This window comes from Manis pentadactyla, chromosome 3 (genome assembly GCF_030020395.1).
Source record: "Manis pentadactyla isolate mManPen7 chromosome 3, mManPen7.hap1, whole genome shotgun sequence".
Taxonomy (NCBI): Eukaryota; Metazoa; Chordata; class Mammalia; order Pholidota; family Manidae; genus Manis; species Manis pentadactyla.
In genome coordinates this window covers 68,337,868-68,356,194 of record NC_080021.1, presented here as the reverse complement: position 1 = coordinate 68,356,194, position 18,327 = coordinate 68,337,868, and the positions used below count along the sequence as shown (strand labels likewise).

The 18,327-nt window shown below is 36.8% G+C and overlaps 1 protein-coding gene across 6 annotated transcripts in view; it reads left to right on the top strand.

Annotated features, from left to right (window-relative positions):
* C3H8orf34 (chromosome 3 C8orf34 homolog) overlaps positions 1–18,327 on the top strand; it is a 429,407-nt gene that overhangs the window by 141,337 nt on the left and 269,743 nt on the right. For all 6 annotated transcript variants that reach the window (XM_057498011.1, XM_057498012.1, XM_057498010.1 and 3 more), the window contains exon 6: positions 16,171–16,343. In XM_057498011.1, coding sequence (XP_057353994.1) covers positions 16,171–16,343 — 173 coding nt within the window. The remainder of the gene's footprint in view (positions 1–16,170; positions 16,344–18,327) is intronic.

Below are 18,327 nucleotides of genomic sequence, written 5' to 3'. Positions count from 1 at the left end.
AATGTACTGAAAGGGAAAAACCTACTACCAAGAAATCTATACCCAGCGAGGTTATCATTCAGAAATGAAGGAGAGATTAAAAGTTTCCCAGATAAACAAAAATGAAAATAATTCACCACCACTAAACTAGCCTTACAGGATGTATTAAATGGACTTATGCAAATGGAGAAGTTTTTAGTCTAAATATTTTTCATCAGTGATGATAAACCTACAGTAAAGTTAGTAGACTAATTACTAAGCAAGTATGAAGTTAAAAAAAGTAGTAAAATCAACTTACAAAAAGTCAGTCAAGGTATACACCAGAAATGTAGATAATGATATATATAAAGTGGAGGAGGAAGAATTTACTCTTGAAATAGAGCAACCATCAACTTAATATAGACTATTACATATTTAGGAAACTATGTACAAACCTTATGGTAACCACAAACCTGAAGCCTATGATAGATACAAAATAAAAATAAAAAAAGAAATATAAACACAACACCAAAGAAAACCACCAAGGAACAAGAGAAGAGGTATAAGAGAGAAAGAAAGGAACAGAGAGGAAGTACAAAAACAACTAGGAAACAATAAACAAGTGAGACTACATCAATCTAAAAAGTTTCTGTACAGCAAAGGACACCATCAACAGAAGAAAAAGGCAAACCACAGTATGAAAGAGTATATTCATAAATGATTTATCCAATAAGGGGTTAACTTGCAAAATATGTAAGGAACTCACATGATTAAACACCCAAAAAACAAACCACACAACTAAAAAATGGGCAGAGTACCTGAATAGACATTTTTCCTAAGAAGAAATACAGATGGCCAAGAGGCACGTGAAAAGATGCTCCACATTGCTAATCATCAGGGAAATGCAAGTCAAAACCACAGTGAGATATCAGCTCACATTAGTCAGAGTGGCTGCTATCCAAAAGACAAGACGTAACAAGTATTGGCAAGGACATGAAGAAAAAGATTACCCTCCTGTCCTGCTTTTGGCAATGTAAATTGGTGTAGCCACTTTGGAAAGCTGTATGGGGGTTCCTCAAAAAACTAAAAGTAATTACTGTACAACCCAGTAACTCCACTTCCAGGTACTTACATGAAGAAAACAAAATCTCTGATTCAAAGAAGGTATATAGACCCCTTTGTTTATTGCTGCATTATTCACAGTAGCCAAGTTGTGGAAGCAATCAAAGTGTTCATCAATAGGGGAATGGGTAAAAAAGAGGTGGTACATATACACCATGGAATATATTATTGAGGTATAAAAAAGAAAGAAATCCTGCTATTTGCAACAACATGGATGGACCTAGGGGGTATTATGCTAAGTGAAATAAGACAGATGAAGAAAAACAAATACAATGTGATTTCAATTATATACGAAATCTAAAAACAAACCAAACAAAGTGAACAAAACAGCAGTAGACATAAACACTGAGAAGTGGCTTGTAGTTACCATGGGGGAAGGTTTGTTATGGGTTGGTTAAATAGTTGAAGGGGATAATGAGGCTCAAAATATCAATCACAATATAAATTAGTTGGTGTGAGGATTTAATAATCTATATAACAGTTGAATCACAACTCTGTACACTTGAAATCAATATAATAATGTGTATCAACTATACTTAAGTAAATAAAATAAAGTAAAATTCAGTTAAGAAAATTCCAAAAGCTTTTTCACAGAAACTGGAAAAAAAATCCTAAAATTCATATGAATCCTAAAATTCAGCAATCTTGAGAAAGCAGAACAAAACTGGAGTCACTATAGTTCTTGATTTCAAAATATGTTACAAAGCTAGAGTAATTAAAATATAATACTGAGATAAAAATTTTCATATAAACCAGTGGAACAGAATTAGGAACCCAGAAATAAACTATGTGTTTCTGGATAACTAATATTTGACAAGGAAACCAAAAATACTCACGGGGGAAAGGTTAGTCTTTTCAGTAAGTATGTTGGGAACACTGGATATTCACATGTGAAATAATGAAATGGGACCCTTATATCACACCAAATAAAAACTTCAACTTAAAATGGATTGACTTAAATATAAGATCTAAAGCCATAAAACTCCTAGAAGAGAAACCTTGACATTGGCCTTGACAATGACTTTTTTTTTTAACACCAAAATCACAAAGAACAAGTGGAAGTAAAAAACTTCTGGACAGAAAAAGGAGAATAAAAAATCAACAAAACAAAGACAACTTATGAAATGCAAGAAAATATTTGCAAATTGTATATATGATAAGGGCTTAATATCCAAAATACATAAGAAATTCATACAACTCAATAGCATAAAAACAATCTCATTTTAAAAAACTAGGGCAGAGAACCTGAATAGACATTTTTCACAGAGAAGATAGACAAATCTCTAACAATTACGTGACAAGGTGCTCAACACTCTAATCCTCAGGGAAATGAAAATCAAAACCACAATGAGATGTCACTTCTCATCTCACAATGAGATGTTAAGATACCTGTTATCCAAAAGAGGAGATAACATGTACTGGCAAGTATGTGGAGAAAAGGGAACTCCTATGCATTTTGTTGGTGGGAATGTAAATTGGTGCAGCCACTGTGGAGAACAGTATGTAGGTTCTTCAAAGAACTAAAAATAAGACTATCGTATGATCCAGCAATCTCACTTCTAGATATTTATCCAAAGGAAATGAAATTACTATCTCAGAGAGGTATCTATCTGTACCTCCACATTCATAGCAGCGTTACTTAAAATAGCCAAGACATGGAAACCACTTAAGTGCCTGTTGATAGATGAATGGATAAAGAAAAGGTGAGAGAGAGAGAGAGAGAGAGGGGAGAGAGACAGGGAGAGAAAGGGAGAAAGGGAGGGAGCTAGCTATCTTATCTAAAGTGAAATACTATTCGGCCATAAAAGAAAGGAAATCCTGCCATTGCAATTATATGGATAGACCTTGAGTGAATTATACGAAGTGAAATATGTCAGACAAGGAATGACAAGCACTGTATGATCTCACTTATTTGTGGAATCTCAAAAAACCTAACTCAAAGAAACAGAGTAGAATAGAATGGTGGTTGCCAGAGGTGAAGGCATGGGAGAACTGGGTACAAGTTTTCAAGGATACAAACTTCCAGTTGGAAGATGAGTAAGTTCTGGGGATCTAATGCACAGCATAGTGACTATAGTTAACAATATTACTGTATATTTGAAAGTTGCTAGAAGAATAGAGCTTAAAAGTTCTCAAGATTAAAAAAGAGGTAATCTTACTGTGGTAATCATTTCACATTATATGCCTGTATCAAATCATCATGTTGTACAGTGTAAACTTACAGAATGTTATATGTCAGTATATCTCAATATATCAAGGGAAACAAAAACAAGAAGGATCAGTAAGAAAAGAGCTTTTAACTCTATATTACTTTCTTTAATCTCTAATTCAAGTTCAATGTGTGGATTAGTTTAAGGATGGTTATCTTCAAGTCCAAATATACAATGTAGTTTTCTGTTAAATAACACATTTAATGTGTGATTATGTGTTCCAAAATTAACCTTTTGGGAACTGACAGTATTAAAGTAATTGACTCAAAAGTTCAAGAGTTTGTAAGAAATATTTCATTATTTCAAATTGATCATCTTGTAGACTTTATTCTGATATGACTTAGAAATTTATTAATCAGTGTTGTCCATGAATCATTTACATGGTTTTTAGTCAGACATAAAGATAGTTCATAACTCAGCACATCTGCATTGCTTTTCATTCTTTCAATTATTTTAATCTAATCAACACACATTTGTTTGCTTATTTTATGAAATAATTATGCTCATTATTGTGGAGGAAATAAAGGAATTTAAGACACGTGCCAAGCCTTCTATGAATATCTTGTAGAGAAAACATTCAAATAACAGGGAGTATAATCAAATGTGCTGATAACTGGTGGTCAGAGCAGTTAAATTCATTATGTGTTAGCCACTGGGTCCAGGCTACTGGGAGAGTGTAGGCGTGGTCTAAGGTAACTACTTCTTGGATAGCTTCCTGCCAATGGGAAGTACTAAACCAATTTGGAACATTTTGGAGACATTTTGACTGGATGTGCTTTTCTTATTAAATTTAAGCATACTTAAGAACCTCAACATCAAGAGACCTCTACACTTAGGAGGGCAAAGGAATATGTATTTATACATTTCTAAGGATTAATTACGATTTACACTGTTTAGCACTGAAATTTCAAATGATTTGTTTACCCATGTATTTAAAATATTTCAAAAAGTTTTTGTATTCAATGTACATTAAAAAAATTTTGCCGAGACTTGATCGGAAGATGGCAGCATGAGTAGAGCAGCGGAAATCTCCTCCCAAAACCACATATATCTATGAAAATATAACAAAGACAACTCTTCCTAGAATAAAGACCAGAGGACACAGGACAATATCCAGACCACATCCGCACCTGAGAGAACCCAGCGCCTTGCGAAGGGGGTAAGATACAGGCCCCGGCCCGGCGGGAGCCGAGGGCAGATCCCCTCAACTCCCGGCGGGAGAAGAATAGGCAGAGCGGGAGGGAGATGGATCGCAGGACTGCCGAACACCCAGCCCCAGCCATCCGGGCCAGAGTGCAGACACAGTGCATGCGCAGGGGGCCCTGGATACTAGGGAATCAGGGCAGCAAGAACAGTGAGCGGGCACCGGAGGCAGGGCGCCAGAGGACATAAGAAAAGCGAGCGACCAATTTTTTTTTTTTTTTTGCTGTTTTGTTTTGGCGAGCACTTTTTGGAAGTCTTAAAGGGATAGGCACCCCAATAATAGAGAAACAGGGCAGCAAGAACAGTGAGTGGGCACCGGAGGCCTGGCGCCGGAGGACACCAGAAAAGCGAGCGACCATTTTTTTATTTTGCTGTTTTGTTTTGGTGAGCACTTTTTGGAAGTCTTAAAGGGATAGGCACCCCAATAATAGGGAAACAGGGCAGCAAGAACAGTGAGTGGGCACCGGAGGCCTGGCGCCGGAGGACACCAGAAAAGCGAGCGACCATTTTTTTATTTTGCTGTTTTGTTTTGGTGAGCACTTTTTGGAAGTCTTAAAGGGATAGGGACCCCAATACTAGGGAAACAGGGCAGCAACACTGGTGAGCAGATGCCTGAGGCTGGCGCTGGAGAATAAAGAAAAACGAGTGGCCACCTTTTTTTTTTTAAATTTAAACATTTTTAAAAATTAAAAGAATTTTTTTTTATTTTTCTGGTCATCGTCGTGTTTTGGTGGGTGCTATTTGGAAGTCTTAAAGAGACAGGGCACGACACTTAATCTAGAGGTAGGGAATCCGGGGATCTCTGGGCACCCTAACCCCTGGGCTGCAGGGAGCAGGGAGGCCCCTTATGGAGATAAATAGCCTCCCAGCAGCTCCTGCTCCAACGCGACTCCACCATTTTGGAGTAGCTGCCCGAGCCAGGCCACGCCCACGGCAACAGCGGAGATTAACTCCATAGCAGCCGGGCAGGAAGCAGAAACCCTGTCTGTGCGCAGCTACTACTCAGCACAAGCCACTAGAGGTCGCTGTTCTCCCAGGAGAGGAGGGCCACAAACCAACAAGAAAGGAAGTTCTTCCAGCCGTCACTCATCCCAGCTCTGCAAACTATTCCTATCACCATGAAAAGGCAAAGCTACAGGCAGACAAAGATCACAGAGACAACACCAGAGAAGGAGACAGACTAACCGGTCTTCCTGACAAAGAATTCAAAATAAGAATCATAAACATGCTGACAGAGATGCAGAGAAATACACAAGAGAAATGGGATGAAGTCCGGAGGGAGATCACAGATGCCAGAAAGAAGATCACAGAAATGAAACAAACTCTGGAAGGGTTAATAAGCAGAATGGATAGGATGCAAGAGGCCATTGATGGAATTGAAACCAGAGAACAGGAACGCATAGAAGCTGACATAGAGAGAGATAAAAGGATCTCCAGGAATGAAACAATCTTAAGAGAAATGTGTGACCAATCCAAAAGGAACAATATCCGTATTATAGGGGTTCCAGAAGAAGAGAGAGGAAAAGAGATGGAAAGTATCTTAGAAGAAATAATTGCTGAAAACTTCCCCAAACTGGGGGAGGAAATAATCGAACAGACCATGGAAATACACAGAACCCCCAACAGAAAGGATCCAAGGAGGAAAACACCAAGACACGTAATAATTAAAATGGCAAAGATCAAGGACAAGGAAAGAGTTTTAAAGGCAGCTAGAGAGAAAAAGGTCACCTATAAAGGAAAACCCATCAGGCTAACATCAGACTTCTCGACAGAAACCCTACAGGCCAGAAGAGAATGGCATGATATATTTAATGCAATGAAACAGAAGGGCCTTGAACCAAGGATACTGTATCCAGCACAACTATCATTCAAATATGATGGTAGGATTAAACAATTCCCAGACAAACAAAAGCTGAGGGAATTTGCTTCCCACAAACCACCTCTACAGAACATCTTACAGGGACTGCTCTAGATGGGAGCACTCCTAGAAAGAGCACAGCACAAAACACCCAACATATGAAGAATCGAGGAGGAGGAATATGAAGGGAGAGAAGAAAAGAATCTCCAGACAGTGTATATAACAGCTCAATAAGCGAGCTAAGTTAGGCAGTAAGATACTAAAGAGGCTAACCTTGAACCGTTGGTAACCACGAATTTAAAGCCTGCAATGGCAAAAAGTACATATCTTTCAATAGTCACCCTAAATGTTAATGGGCTGAATGCACCAATCAAAAGACAGAGTAACAGAATGGATAAAAAAGCAAGACCCATCTATATGCTGCTTACAAGAAACTCACCTCAAACCCAAAGACATGTACAGACTAAAAGTCAAGGGATGGAAAAACAAATTTCAAGCAAACAACAGCGAGAAAAAAGCAGGGGTTGCAGTACTAATATCAGACAAAATAGACTTCAAAACAAAGAAAGTAACAAGAGATAAAGAAGGACACTACATAATGATAAAGGGCTCAGTCCAACAAGAGGATATAACCATTCTAAATATATATGCACCCAACATGGGAGCACCAGCATATGTGAAACAAATACTAACAGAACTAAACGGGGAAATAGACTGCAATGCATTCATTCTAGGAGACTTCAACACACCACTCACCCCAAAGGATAGATCCACTGGGCAGAAAATAAGTAAGGACACGGAAGCACTGAACAACACAGTAGAGCAGATGGACCTAATAGACATCTATAGAACTCTACATCCAAAAGAAACAGGATATACATTCTTCTGAAGTGCACATGGAACATTCTCCAGAATAGACCACATACTAGGCCACAAAAAGAGCCTCAGAAAATTCCAAAATATTGAAATCCTACCAACCAACTTTTTAGACCACAAAGGCATAAAACTAGAAATAAATTGTACAAAGAAAGCAAAGAGGTTCACAAACACATGGAGGCTTAACAACACGCTCCTAAATAATCAATGGATCAATGACCAAATCAAAATGGAGATCCAGCAATATATGGAAACAAATGACAACAACAACACTAAGCCCCAACTTCTGTGGGACACAGGAAAAGCAGTCTTAAGAGGAAAGTATATAGCAATCCAAGCATATTTAAAAAAGAAAGAACAATCCCAAATGAATGGTCTAATGTCACAATTATTGAAATTGGAAAAAGAAGAACAAATGAGGCCTAAGGTCAGCAGAAGGAGGGACATAATAAAGATCAGAGAAGAAATAAATAAAATTGAGAAGAATAAAACAATAGCAGAAATCAATGAAACCAAGAGCTGGTCCTTCGAGAAAATAAACAAAATAGATAAGCCTCTAGCCAGACTTATTAAGAAGAAAAGAGAGTCAACACAATTCAACAGTATCAGAAACGAGAAAGGAAAAATCACGACAGACCCCACAGAAATACAAAGAATTATTAGAGAATACTATGAAAACCTATATGCTAACAAACTGGGAAACCTAGGAGAAATGGACAACTTCCTAGAAAACAACCTTCCAAGACTGACCCAGAAAGAAACAGAAAATCTAAACAGACCAATTATCAGCAACAAAATTGAAGCGGTAATCAAAAAATACCCAAGAACAAAACCCCCGGGCCAGATGGATTTACCTCGGAATTTTATCAGACATACAAGGAAGACATAATACCCATTCTCCTTAAAGTTTTCCAAAAAATAGAGGAGGAGGGGATACTCCCAAACTCATTCTATGAAGCTAACATCACCCTAATACCAAAACCAGGCAAAGATCCCACCAAAAAAGAAAACTACAGACCAATATCCCTGATGAACGTAAATGCAAAAATACTCAACAAAATATTAGCAAACTGAATTCAAAAATACATCAAAAGGATCATACACCATGACCAAGTGGGATTCATCCCAGGGATGCAAGGATGGTACAACATTCGAAAGTCCATCAACATCATCCACCACATCAACAAAAAGAAAGACAAAAACCACATGATCATCTCCATAGATACTGAAAAAGCATTTGACAAAGTTCAACATCCATTCATGATAAAAACTCTCAAAATGGGAATAGAGGGCAAGTACCTCAACATAATAAAGGCCATCTTTGATAAACCCACAGCCAACATTATATTGAACAACGAGAAGCTGAAAGCATTTCCTCTGAGATCAGGAACTAGACAGGGATGCCCACTATCCCCACTGTTATTTAACATAGTACTGGAGGTCCTAGCCACGGCAATCAGACAAAACAAAAAAATACAAGGAATCCAGATTGGTAAAGAAGAAGTTAAACTGTCACTATTTGCAGATGACATGATACTGTACATAAAAAACCCTAAAGACTCCACCTCAAAACTACTAGAACTGATATCGGAATACAGCAAAGTTTCAGGATACAAAATCAATACACAGAAATCTGTGGCTTTCCTATACACTAACAATGAACCAACAGAAAAAGAAATCAGGAAAACAACTCCATTCACAATTGCATCAAAAAAAACACTAACAGATGGAAACTCATCCCATGCTCATGGCTAGGAAGAATTAATATCGTTATAATGGCCATCCTGCCCAAAGCAATATACAGATTTGATGCAATCCCTATGAAACGACCAGCAACATTCTTTAATGAACTGGAACAAATAATTCAAAAATTCATATGGAAACACCAAAGACCCCGAATAGTCAAAGCAATCCTGAGAAAGAAGAATAAAGTAGCGGGGATCTCACTCCCCAATTTCAAGCTCTACTGTAAAGCCATAGTAATCAAGACAATTTGGTACTGGCACAAGAGCAGAGCCACAGACCAATGGAACAGACTAGAGAATCCAGACATTAACCCAGACATATATGGTCAATTAATATTTGATAAAGGAGCCATGGACATACAATGGTGAAATGACAGTCTCTTCAACAGATGGTGCTGGCAAAACTGGACAGCTACATGTAGGAGAATGAAACTGGACCATTGTCTAACCCCATATACAAAAGTAAACTCAAAATGGATCAAAGACCTGAATGTAAGTCATGAAACCATTAAACTCTTGGAAGAAAACATAGGCAAAAACCTCTTAGACATAAACATGAGTGACCTCTTCTTGATCATATCTCCCTGGGCAAGGAAAACAACAGCAAAAATGAATAAGTGGGACTATATTAAGCTGAAAAGCTTCTGTACAGCAAAACACACCATCAATAGAACAAAAAGGAACCCTACAGTATGGGACAATATATTTGAAAGTGACACATCTGATAAAGGCTTGACGTCCAGAATATATAAAGAGCTCACATGCCTCAACAAACAAAAAACAAATAACCCAATTAAAAAATGGGCAGAGGAACTGAACAGACAGTTCACCAAACAGAAATACAGATGGCCAACAGACACATGAAAAGATGCTCCACATAGCTAATTATCAGAGAAATGCAAATTAAAACTACAATAAGGTATCACCTCACACCAGTAAGGATGGCTGCATTCCAAAAGACAGAGAACAACAAATGTTGTCGAGGCTGTGGAGAAAGGGGAACCCTCCTACACTGCTGGTGGGAATGTAAGTTAGTTCAACCATTGTGGAAAGCAGTATGGACGTACATCAAAATGCTCAAAACAGACCTACCATTTGACCCAGGAATTGCACTCCTAGGAATTTACCCTAAGAATGGAGCAATCAAGTATGAGAAAGATCAGTGCACCCCTATGTTTATCGCAGCACTATTTACAATAGCCAAGAATTGGAAGCAACCTAAATGTCCATCGATAGATGAATGGATAAAGAAGATGTGGTACATATACACAATGGAATACTACTCAGCCATAAGAAAAGGGCAAATCCTACCATTTGCAGCAACATGAATGGAGCTGGAGGGTATTATGCTCAGTGAAACAAGCCAAGCAGAGAAAAAGAAATACCAAATGATTTCACTTATCTGTGGAATATAAGAACAAAGGAAAAACTGAAGGAATAAAATGGCAGCAGAATCACAGAACTCAAGAATGGACTAACAGGTACCAAAGGGAAAGAGACTGGGGAGGAGTGGTGGGTAGGGAGGGATAAGGGTGGGGAGAAGTAGGGGGGTATTAAGATTAGCATGCATGGGGGGGTGGGAGAAAAGGGAGGGCTGTACAACACAGAGAAGGCAAGTAGTGATTCTACAACATTTTGCTATGCCGATGGACAGTGACTGTAAAGGGGTTTATAGGGGGACCTGGTATAGGGGAGAGCCTAGTAAACATAATATTCGTCATGTAAGTGTAGATTAGTGATACCAAAAAAAAAAAAAAAAAAAAAAGGCAGTTCCTGTGTGGTAACCTCCAATGAGTTCTACACAATGGTATAAAGGGCATATAAAAGTGTAGGCAAAGGGTTTGTTTGTGTTTATATAGAGGATCAAAGCCTAATTCGGCTACCCCGAAAATGAACTAAGATACGATATGAAAAAAAACTTCCAACATCAGCACTCTCTGGAAGACTCATGCCAGAAGATGATCTTCAAAAAACCCCAACAAAGATCCACGCACTGCTACAGCTGTAGATGCACTCATCCCTCCAGTTCCTGCACTTGCCATGGGAATGAAGAAGGAGATATCTAAGCTGGCCTGTGCATACAGTAAAACAACAAATTTGACTGGATCTATACTGTTGGAACTCAATCAAGAATTAGGAGAAGTTCAAATTGTAGCGCTCCAAAATCTTACAACTACAGACTATTTACTGTTAAAAGAACATAAGGGATGTGAACATTCCCCAGGAATGGGTTGTTTTAATTTGTGTGATTTCTCTCAGACTGTTCAAGTTCAGTTGGACAATATCCACCATATCATAGATAAGTTTTCACAAATGCCTAAGGTGCCTAACTGGTTTTCTTGGTTTCACTGGAGATGGCTGGTAATTACAGGTATGCTTTGGTTATGTAACTATACTCCTATTATGTTAATGTGTGTGTGCAATTTAAGTAGTAGCTTGAAACCTATACATGCTGAAGTTACTCTACAAGAAGATATGTCAAAGAAATAATCAATTTTCCCATGTTTTCTTCTGCCTGCTACTTCTATAGCTTTTCTTCTTCCTTCCTAATTACAACCCTTAAATAGAATTTGTGCCTCATATCAAATTTACTGAGTATCATAATTCTTCCAAGTGGTAAAGATACCTCAAGACAAATGCTGGGCATAGAAGCTACAGGGCATAAATATGCAAAGAAGTAAAAAGCTAACCATTTCAAACAATAAGGCTTCTCTCTCACTTACCAACTTTACATTTCCCTGTATGGCCCCGGAAGATGACTGGTTAGCCAGAGATGGGTAAGATTCCTCAAGGGAGGAACAACCTAAGACAGGCACAGTCGCAGGGGGGTCATCAGGTGAGAAATTGGGGATCAACAGAGGTGAGGCTTAGAACCTCACCCCCCCTGTTCTGAGCGAAATCTTCTGCATACGTGGATGTTTTATTGCCCTTGTCTAGCTTGGATTAACACATAGTCTATAGGCACACACCTGATCATCTACGTTTCCTCTCTTACAGCACAAAACTATGTTTTCTACCTTTATCTTGTATCTCCCTACCACCTCAGCATTTTATTAAAAATAATAATAATAAAGAGAGAAATGTGGTATCCACATATAAATCAAGTATAAAAATCAAATGAGTATTCATATTTGAACTGACTGTCTGTAGTTCATAATGCATGAGCAAAACCGAAAGTTTTTGTGATGACTGCCCTTGTACTGATCACCATGTAACTTATTCACTATGTAAGAATTTGTTCTTCATGTAAGAACTTGTTTGTTATGCCTCAGAAGTTTGGAGACTGATGAAAATTAGGCTTGGGGTGGATTAATGATTGTGCATTGAGCACTGACTCCCCTATACAGAATTTTATTGTTGTTAACAACCATTTGATCAATAAATATGAGAGATGCCCTCACAAAAAAAAAAAAAAAAAAAAGTACACACTTCCAATGGTAAAATAAATAAGTAACCGGGATGTAATGTATAGCATAAGGAATATAGTCAAAATATTGTAACAACTTGGTATGGTGATAGCTGGTACCTAGAATTATCATGTATATAAATGTTGAATCACTATGTTGTACACCTGAAACTAATGTAATGTAGTACTGTGTGTCAACTACCCTTCAATAAAAAATAATTATCTACAAAACAAAACAAAAAACTTTTGCCATGTACATGATGTTTGTAGTGTGTTATTTGTAGTATTAATAACTGTTTCTTTACTGAAATTCATAAAGATTTATAAAAAGATGTTTATTTATCTTAATCACATATAAGTAATATATCCAAAGAGAAGTCTGGCATTTTAACCTACTACAAGTAAGTAGACTATATTCAAGAATTTTTAGAAATAAAACATTTTTAAAGAGGGGTAGACATAAAAAGAGCTTTGTGCATTCTGAAAAATAAAAATAGTTGAGTCCCTTTTTTACCTGGAAAATATTCACTTCTTGACTCCTCTGACCCTGTTTGCAGCTCTGTGTATTGCTTTGCTTATCTGCTATTTCTCACTAAATTTCTGCTGCCGGCCAGAGTTAAACAGGCTGCATATCAAACAATTTGTTTTGCTCGCTGTTCTATACTTTCCAACAGCAGTGGCTTCTATCATTTTATTTAATTTCCCAGTAAGCAACCAAGGTGTTATTTCTGCAGTTCTCAGCTTTTTGATCATACTCAACTGTAAATCTTACTTCACTTTTTTATTTACAATGTCTGAACCTACTCATTTCTGTTCTTACACTGGTAAATTTCTTTGTCCGCATTCCTGTATGTAAAGCTTATATAGCAAGACAAATCTCCAAACCTAATTCTGCCCCATTACATAAATGAGATTGATAACATTGAATTAATTATCCAACCTTTTTAACATACTATCTATAAAATAAAACATTGTAGGATGAAGACCTTTCCCACCAATTCTCTTTTCTGTTACTCTGCCCATATTACAACCAGGCATCTGTTCTTACCCAACTCACCCATTCTTGCAGTTCCATTTACCATTTTTTCCCCAGATATTTTTATCACGCATATAGAGGTGGCTTGAATATTGTCCACAATCTTAGATGATTGTATCTAGCACACATCTGAATTCTTTGATTTAACTTTTAAACTCTACCTACTAACTCATTTGATATACAGTAGTTTTTATTATTTCTATCACCATTTTACTGTTGGAGAAAATGAAATTCAGAAATAAGTAACATTTCAAAGTCACAATCAGAACTGTTTGTGAGGCTGTAAATATGTTTATGGATTTTTAATTTTAATTCTAAAACATGTCTTTGCCTCAATTTGCTTTTAAAAGCAACTGTAAGTTTAAAGTTTACCAATATTGCTGTTAATTTTAATTTTTATACTTCAAATGATATTAAATTGTGGCAGAAGACTGTGCTTTCCTACTAATTTCAAAACATTAATTTGATTGTGTGATTTCACAGCTGAAAGCCATTATAGTGCTTTGATTTCCAAACTCTGGGAAAATACACAGGAATTCAGATTAGTTGCTAAATTATGCAATCACTGTTACTAAAATTGATCTGCTATGTTTTCATGTGGGCTAGGGAATCAATATTAAGATACCATACTACGTTCTGTTCCTTGTTATCCCTTGGATAAATGTTCGTCAGATACATCCTAATCATATTTCACATGCCTTTTTTGGTGTGGTATTTATATTAATTAACATTATAATGTAGGTATTGTAATGTTGTATTGTATTATATTTGTATAATATTTGGAAATATTGTAAAGGATCAGAAGACCAGGCCTGAGTTTTTAAGGAATTATTTAAGACTCTTGTAAAACTAAAAACTATAGTTAAAAATAATTTAAGTAAAGTCTGTGTTTCTCAGATCAAGATATTTTAAAAATGCATTTTTTCTCATTGTAAGTACATATTTATCATATAATTTTAAAGAGACAGGGAAATGCCAAGTGAAGACATTAAAATTACTGTTAGTCCCTCCATTCAGATAAAACCACTAAATTCTGGTCCTACTCATCATTTTTCCCAACAAATCAGGCAGTAGCTAGCACATGGTAGTCTTAATAAATGTAAGAAAATGAGTAAATGAATGGTTTGGTGTATGAATGATATGATATAGTATAAACCCCAACAAGTTTTTTTTCCTTGCTGTAATGCAAGTGTCTGACTTGAGCTCTGATACCAAGGCATCCGCTTCAGCTGTGGCTGTCTTGAATAAACAGCTGCCAGCCACTTGCCTAGGTATAGCACCAGGCCACCTCCCCTGACTGAGGCTCTTTTGTTTTAGAGATATTGGTTGATTTCAATGACCGACATTACTGTGGGCCCCTGTTTTTTTTCTCTCTCTACTTTAAATTCCTGCTCTTAATGTTTTAAATTCACCAATAAAGAATGAGCCTGTAAAACCCTGGGTCCCCTCCCTCGACCCAATAAAAAATAAAACCCTTGACTGTGAGCCACTTTTTCTCTCTACCCACAACCTCACTGTGTGGCCCCAGGTGTGCTGGGTAATTTCTTGTTACTATAAATAGTAAACCTTTACTTTTTCAGTTTCCTCATGGTCATTGCTGAGGGTGTCTTGTAATCATAATTAAGAACCACAAGGGTTGGTCCAACGTAAACAATGAGATATTGATAGGCTGAGACCAGCACAAAATATGATATACACTCTTAGGAATTTTTAAAACAAAAATGAGATCATACAATAGGTGTTGCTTTTTAAGCTGCTTTTTCCCCCTACTCACTGTGATATCCTAGGCAATTACATGTATTTAGAATTCTCATATCCACTTAAAATAATAAATGATTTAAATATGTGAAGTATAACCTTAAGAGCCACATCATATCCAAGTCTATGAAAAGAGACCACTTTAACATTTTTTGAACTAGCATAGCATACCTGTTATCGATATTCCCTGCTTCCAACATCTATTAGATCCCTGAAGTTCCAAATGCTTCACAATTAGAGGCTATGCATTCTTCTAGCCCTCTTTCTTTTTTTTAAATATATTTTTTATTAAGGTATCATTGATACACGCTCTTATGAAGGTTTCACAAGAAAAACGAGTTTATTACATTCATCCTTATTATCGAGTCCCCCCTATACCCCATTGCAGTCACTGTCCATCAGTGTAGTAAGATGCCAGAGTCCCTATTTCTTCTCTGAGCTACACTGTCTTCTCTGTGACCCCACACACATCTTGTGCACCAATTATGATACCCTACAATCACCTTCTCCCTCCCTCCCACCCACCCTACCCCACCCCTCACCTTTGGTAACTGCTTTTCCCTTCTTGGAGTCTGTGAGTCTGCCCACTCACAGAAACCCTATTTCTTGACTTTGATCCCTGACCCCACCCCAGTTTCCTCCTGAGAAATTATTTGCTAATTCCCAGCATCACCATAACTCTTTCACTATGTGGGCCTTAACCACACATCTTTCTATCGTAAACACTGCTTCTCCTTGCTGAGAACATGCATGCAGCCTTTCAAATCCAAATAGAATTTTTCATTCCTGGATCCTTTACACAGTGACCTTCAGGACTCAGCACAAATCACAGACTAAATCTTCTAGTAGAGATCGAGAGAACTGAATTTTTAAGGCAATTCAGAAAGAAAAAAAAATTTTGATTTGAGGCAGCAGTTGAAACTGTAGACAGGATTATTTCTTTGTTGCCCTATTAACAGGAATAACTAATGTAAGACTGAACATTATTTTCCCTTCAGGAATCTGCAGCATTTAATTCTTCTCTTCTGAGACCCCGGGTGATTGGAGAATGGATTGGTCGAGAAGAAAATGATGCTGATCCACTAGCCTCTGAAATGCTACAGCCCCCAGTTCCAAGAAGTAAAATTGAGCAATGGGAAAGTGAAGATAGTAGCTCCAGCCCTGCAGGAAGGTGAGATGAAATGAATATCTTCTGAGATTCTGAATATTGTTAATCCTTAAAAGGTAAAGGGAGAATAAATTCAAGGGCATGATTTTGATGAAATCACTCAGTAATTTTATATAGAAAATTACATTGGATTCCACATAAGATAAAAATTAATTTCTCTTTTAAAATTAGTTTGATTAAATTTGCTTTTAGATTTTGGGTCTGATTTTTCTTTATGTCTAAGAAGATGACCCTCTTTTTTGCTACTAGAAGCAAATTAGAAAAATAACAACATTATTATTTTCTTTCAAGCACATAAGCTATCGTTTGAAACCTGCTATAATACTGAGCAGGAGTGGCTGGCCGACTGTTAAGAATTGGAGAGGGAGGACTCCTGATCTGCCAGAGGAATGCAGTTAGTCAACAAGAGGAAAATTATTAAGAGTGTAATTCAATACACAAGACAGAGTTAATGTGGAATATAAAGAGAGAAAAGCCTGGGTTTAGAACCATTTCAAGTTTAGAGTTGGTAACTATGATTAAGTTATTTACATATTCTAGGTTTAACTTTTGAAACAATTATTATTTGTGAATTTGGAAGTCCATATTTCTTTTACTCAGCCCTATGATGCTCAGAATGGTGGTGGGAGATTTGCCTTAAGTTTCCATATGCTGATCAAAGTGGGGAATTTGGAAATATCAATCATATTTATAGGAAAAGTATATTCAAAATGACCTTTTTTTTGTAATGGCAACTACAATGAATAAAACTCAAAAATGAAAATTTCTACAAGAAAGTTGAGACTGAAAAGCATTTTTGGAGGCATGGCTTATATGAGATTGAGAAAATGGTTTTAAATACTCATGAATTGAAATATGACATCTTTCAATTAGAAGATATCAGATCTTAAACTTTCTTTGAGGGTAACCACCATAGAACAGTTTTTCCTATGCATAGCATAGCTGCAGTAACTTTGTATTTCCTACATTAAATTTAGCTGCAACCAATGACTAATCTTTCTCAAGGAGAAAACTGTGTTTTCTACGATGTAATAGCTTTCAGGGTTTTTTTGACTTATCACTTGGCTAGAGGGAAGGCAATTCCGAATACTCATTAATGTGCTTCAGGCATATAGAAAATTGATTCTATTTCTTGAGAAATAACTTTTAAATTATTTAAATTGTTGAAGTGTCCTGTATAAGGAGAAGAAAACCACTTTTAAAAACCCATTTACCTTCTTTTGTGAAGTGCCAGATCAATTTCACCTGTCAGTGAAGGTAATTTGATTTTTAATACCTGACTTATGAAACCCACTAGACCTTTATCTTTATTCATTGCTAGGTCTTTAATGTAAAATAGAGAAATGTCAACTTTCATTTTGCATTCATTTAGTCAATAATCGGAACTATATTGCAAATGTTAGTGCTTCTATTTTCTTCCCAACTTCAGTGTGTTCTTATTCCCTCTTGAATACCCATTAAAGGGGAGTCTTTCCTGTAATCCTTAAGCAGAAATCTCAATCCATGAAGATCTCTCTCATATATTTGTTTTGAAAAGCTGTTTTCAGTTTTATTTTTCTCTCTTTAAATTATGAGTTGAAATATTACCTATGAAATGAAGAAAGTGTTGAGATTCTGTCTTGATGCCCCATTATTGCAGAAAGAATGCATGCCTATCTGAACTAATTTAAGTAATAGCTGTAAACTATTGGTTAGGAACTATCTCCCATCTTCTAATACAGAAGAGGATTTCCAAATTTATACCATGAACTCACATAGCATTAAATTTGATTTGGATGAATAAGAATGGATTGGGAGAAGTTTTCTAATAACTATAGAGTCTGTAACTACAGAGTATTAGCTTTAGACTTAAAGTAGCAATGACCTTGTATTATAACTGTAGGGAAGTTGGGGTTCCTATGGCCAGGATCCTCACTGAACTTGAACTACCTGATGATGTAATTGGCCTGTTGCTAGGCTACCGCTTCCACACCTTTAGGCAATAAGC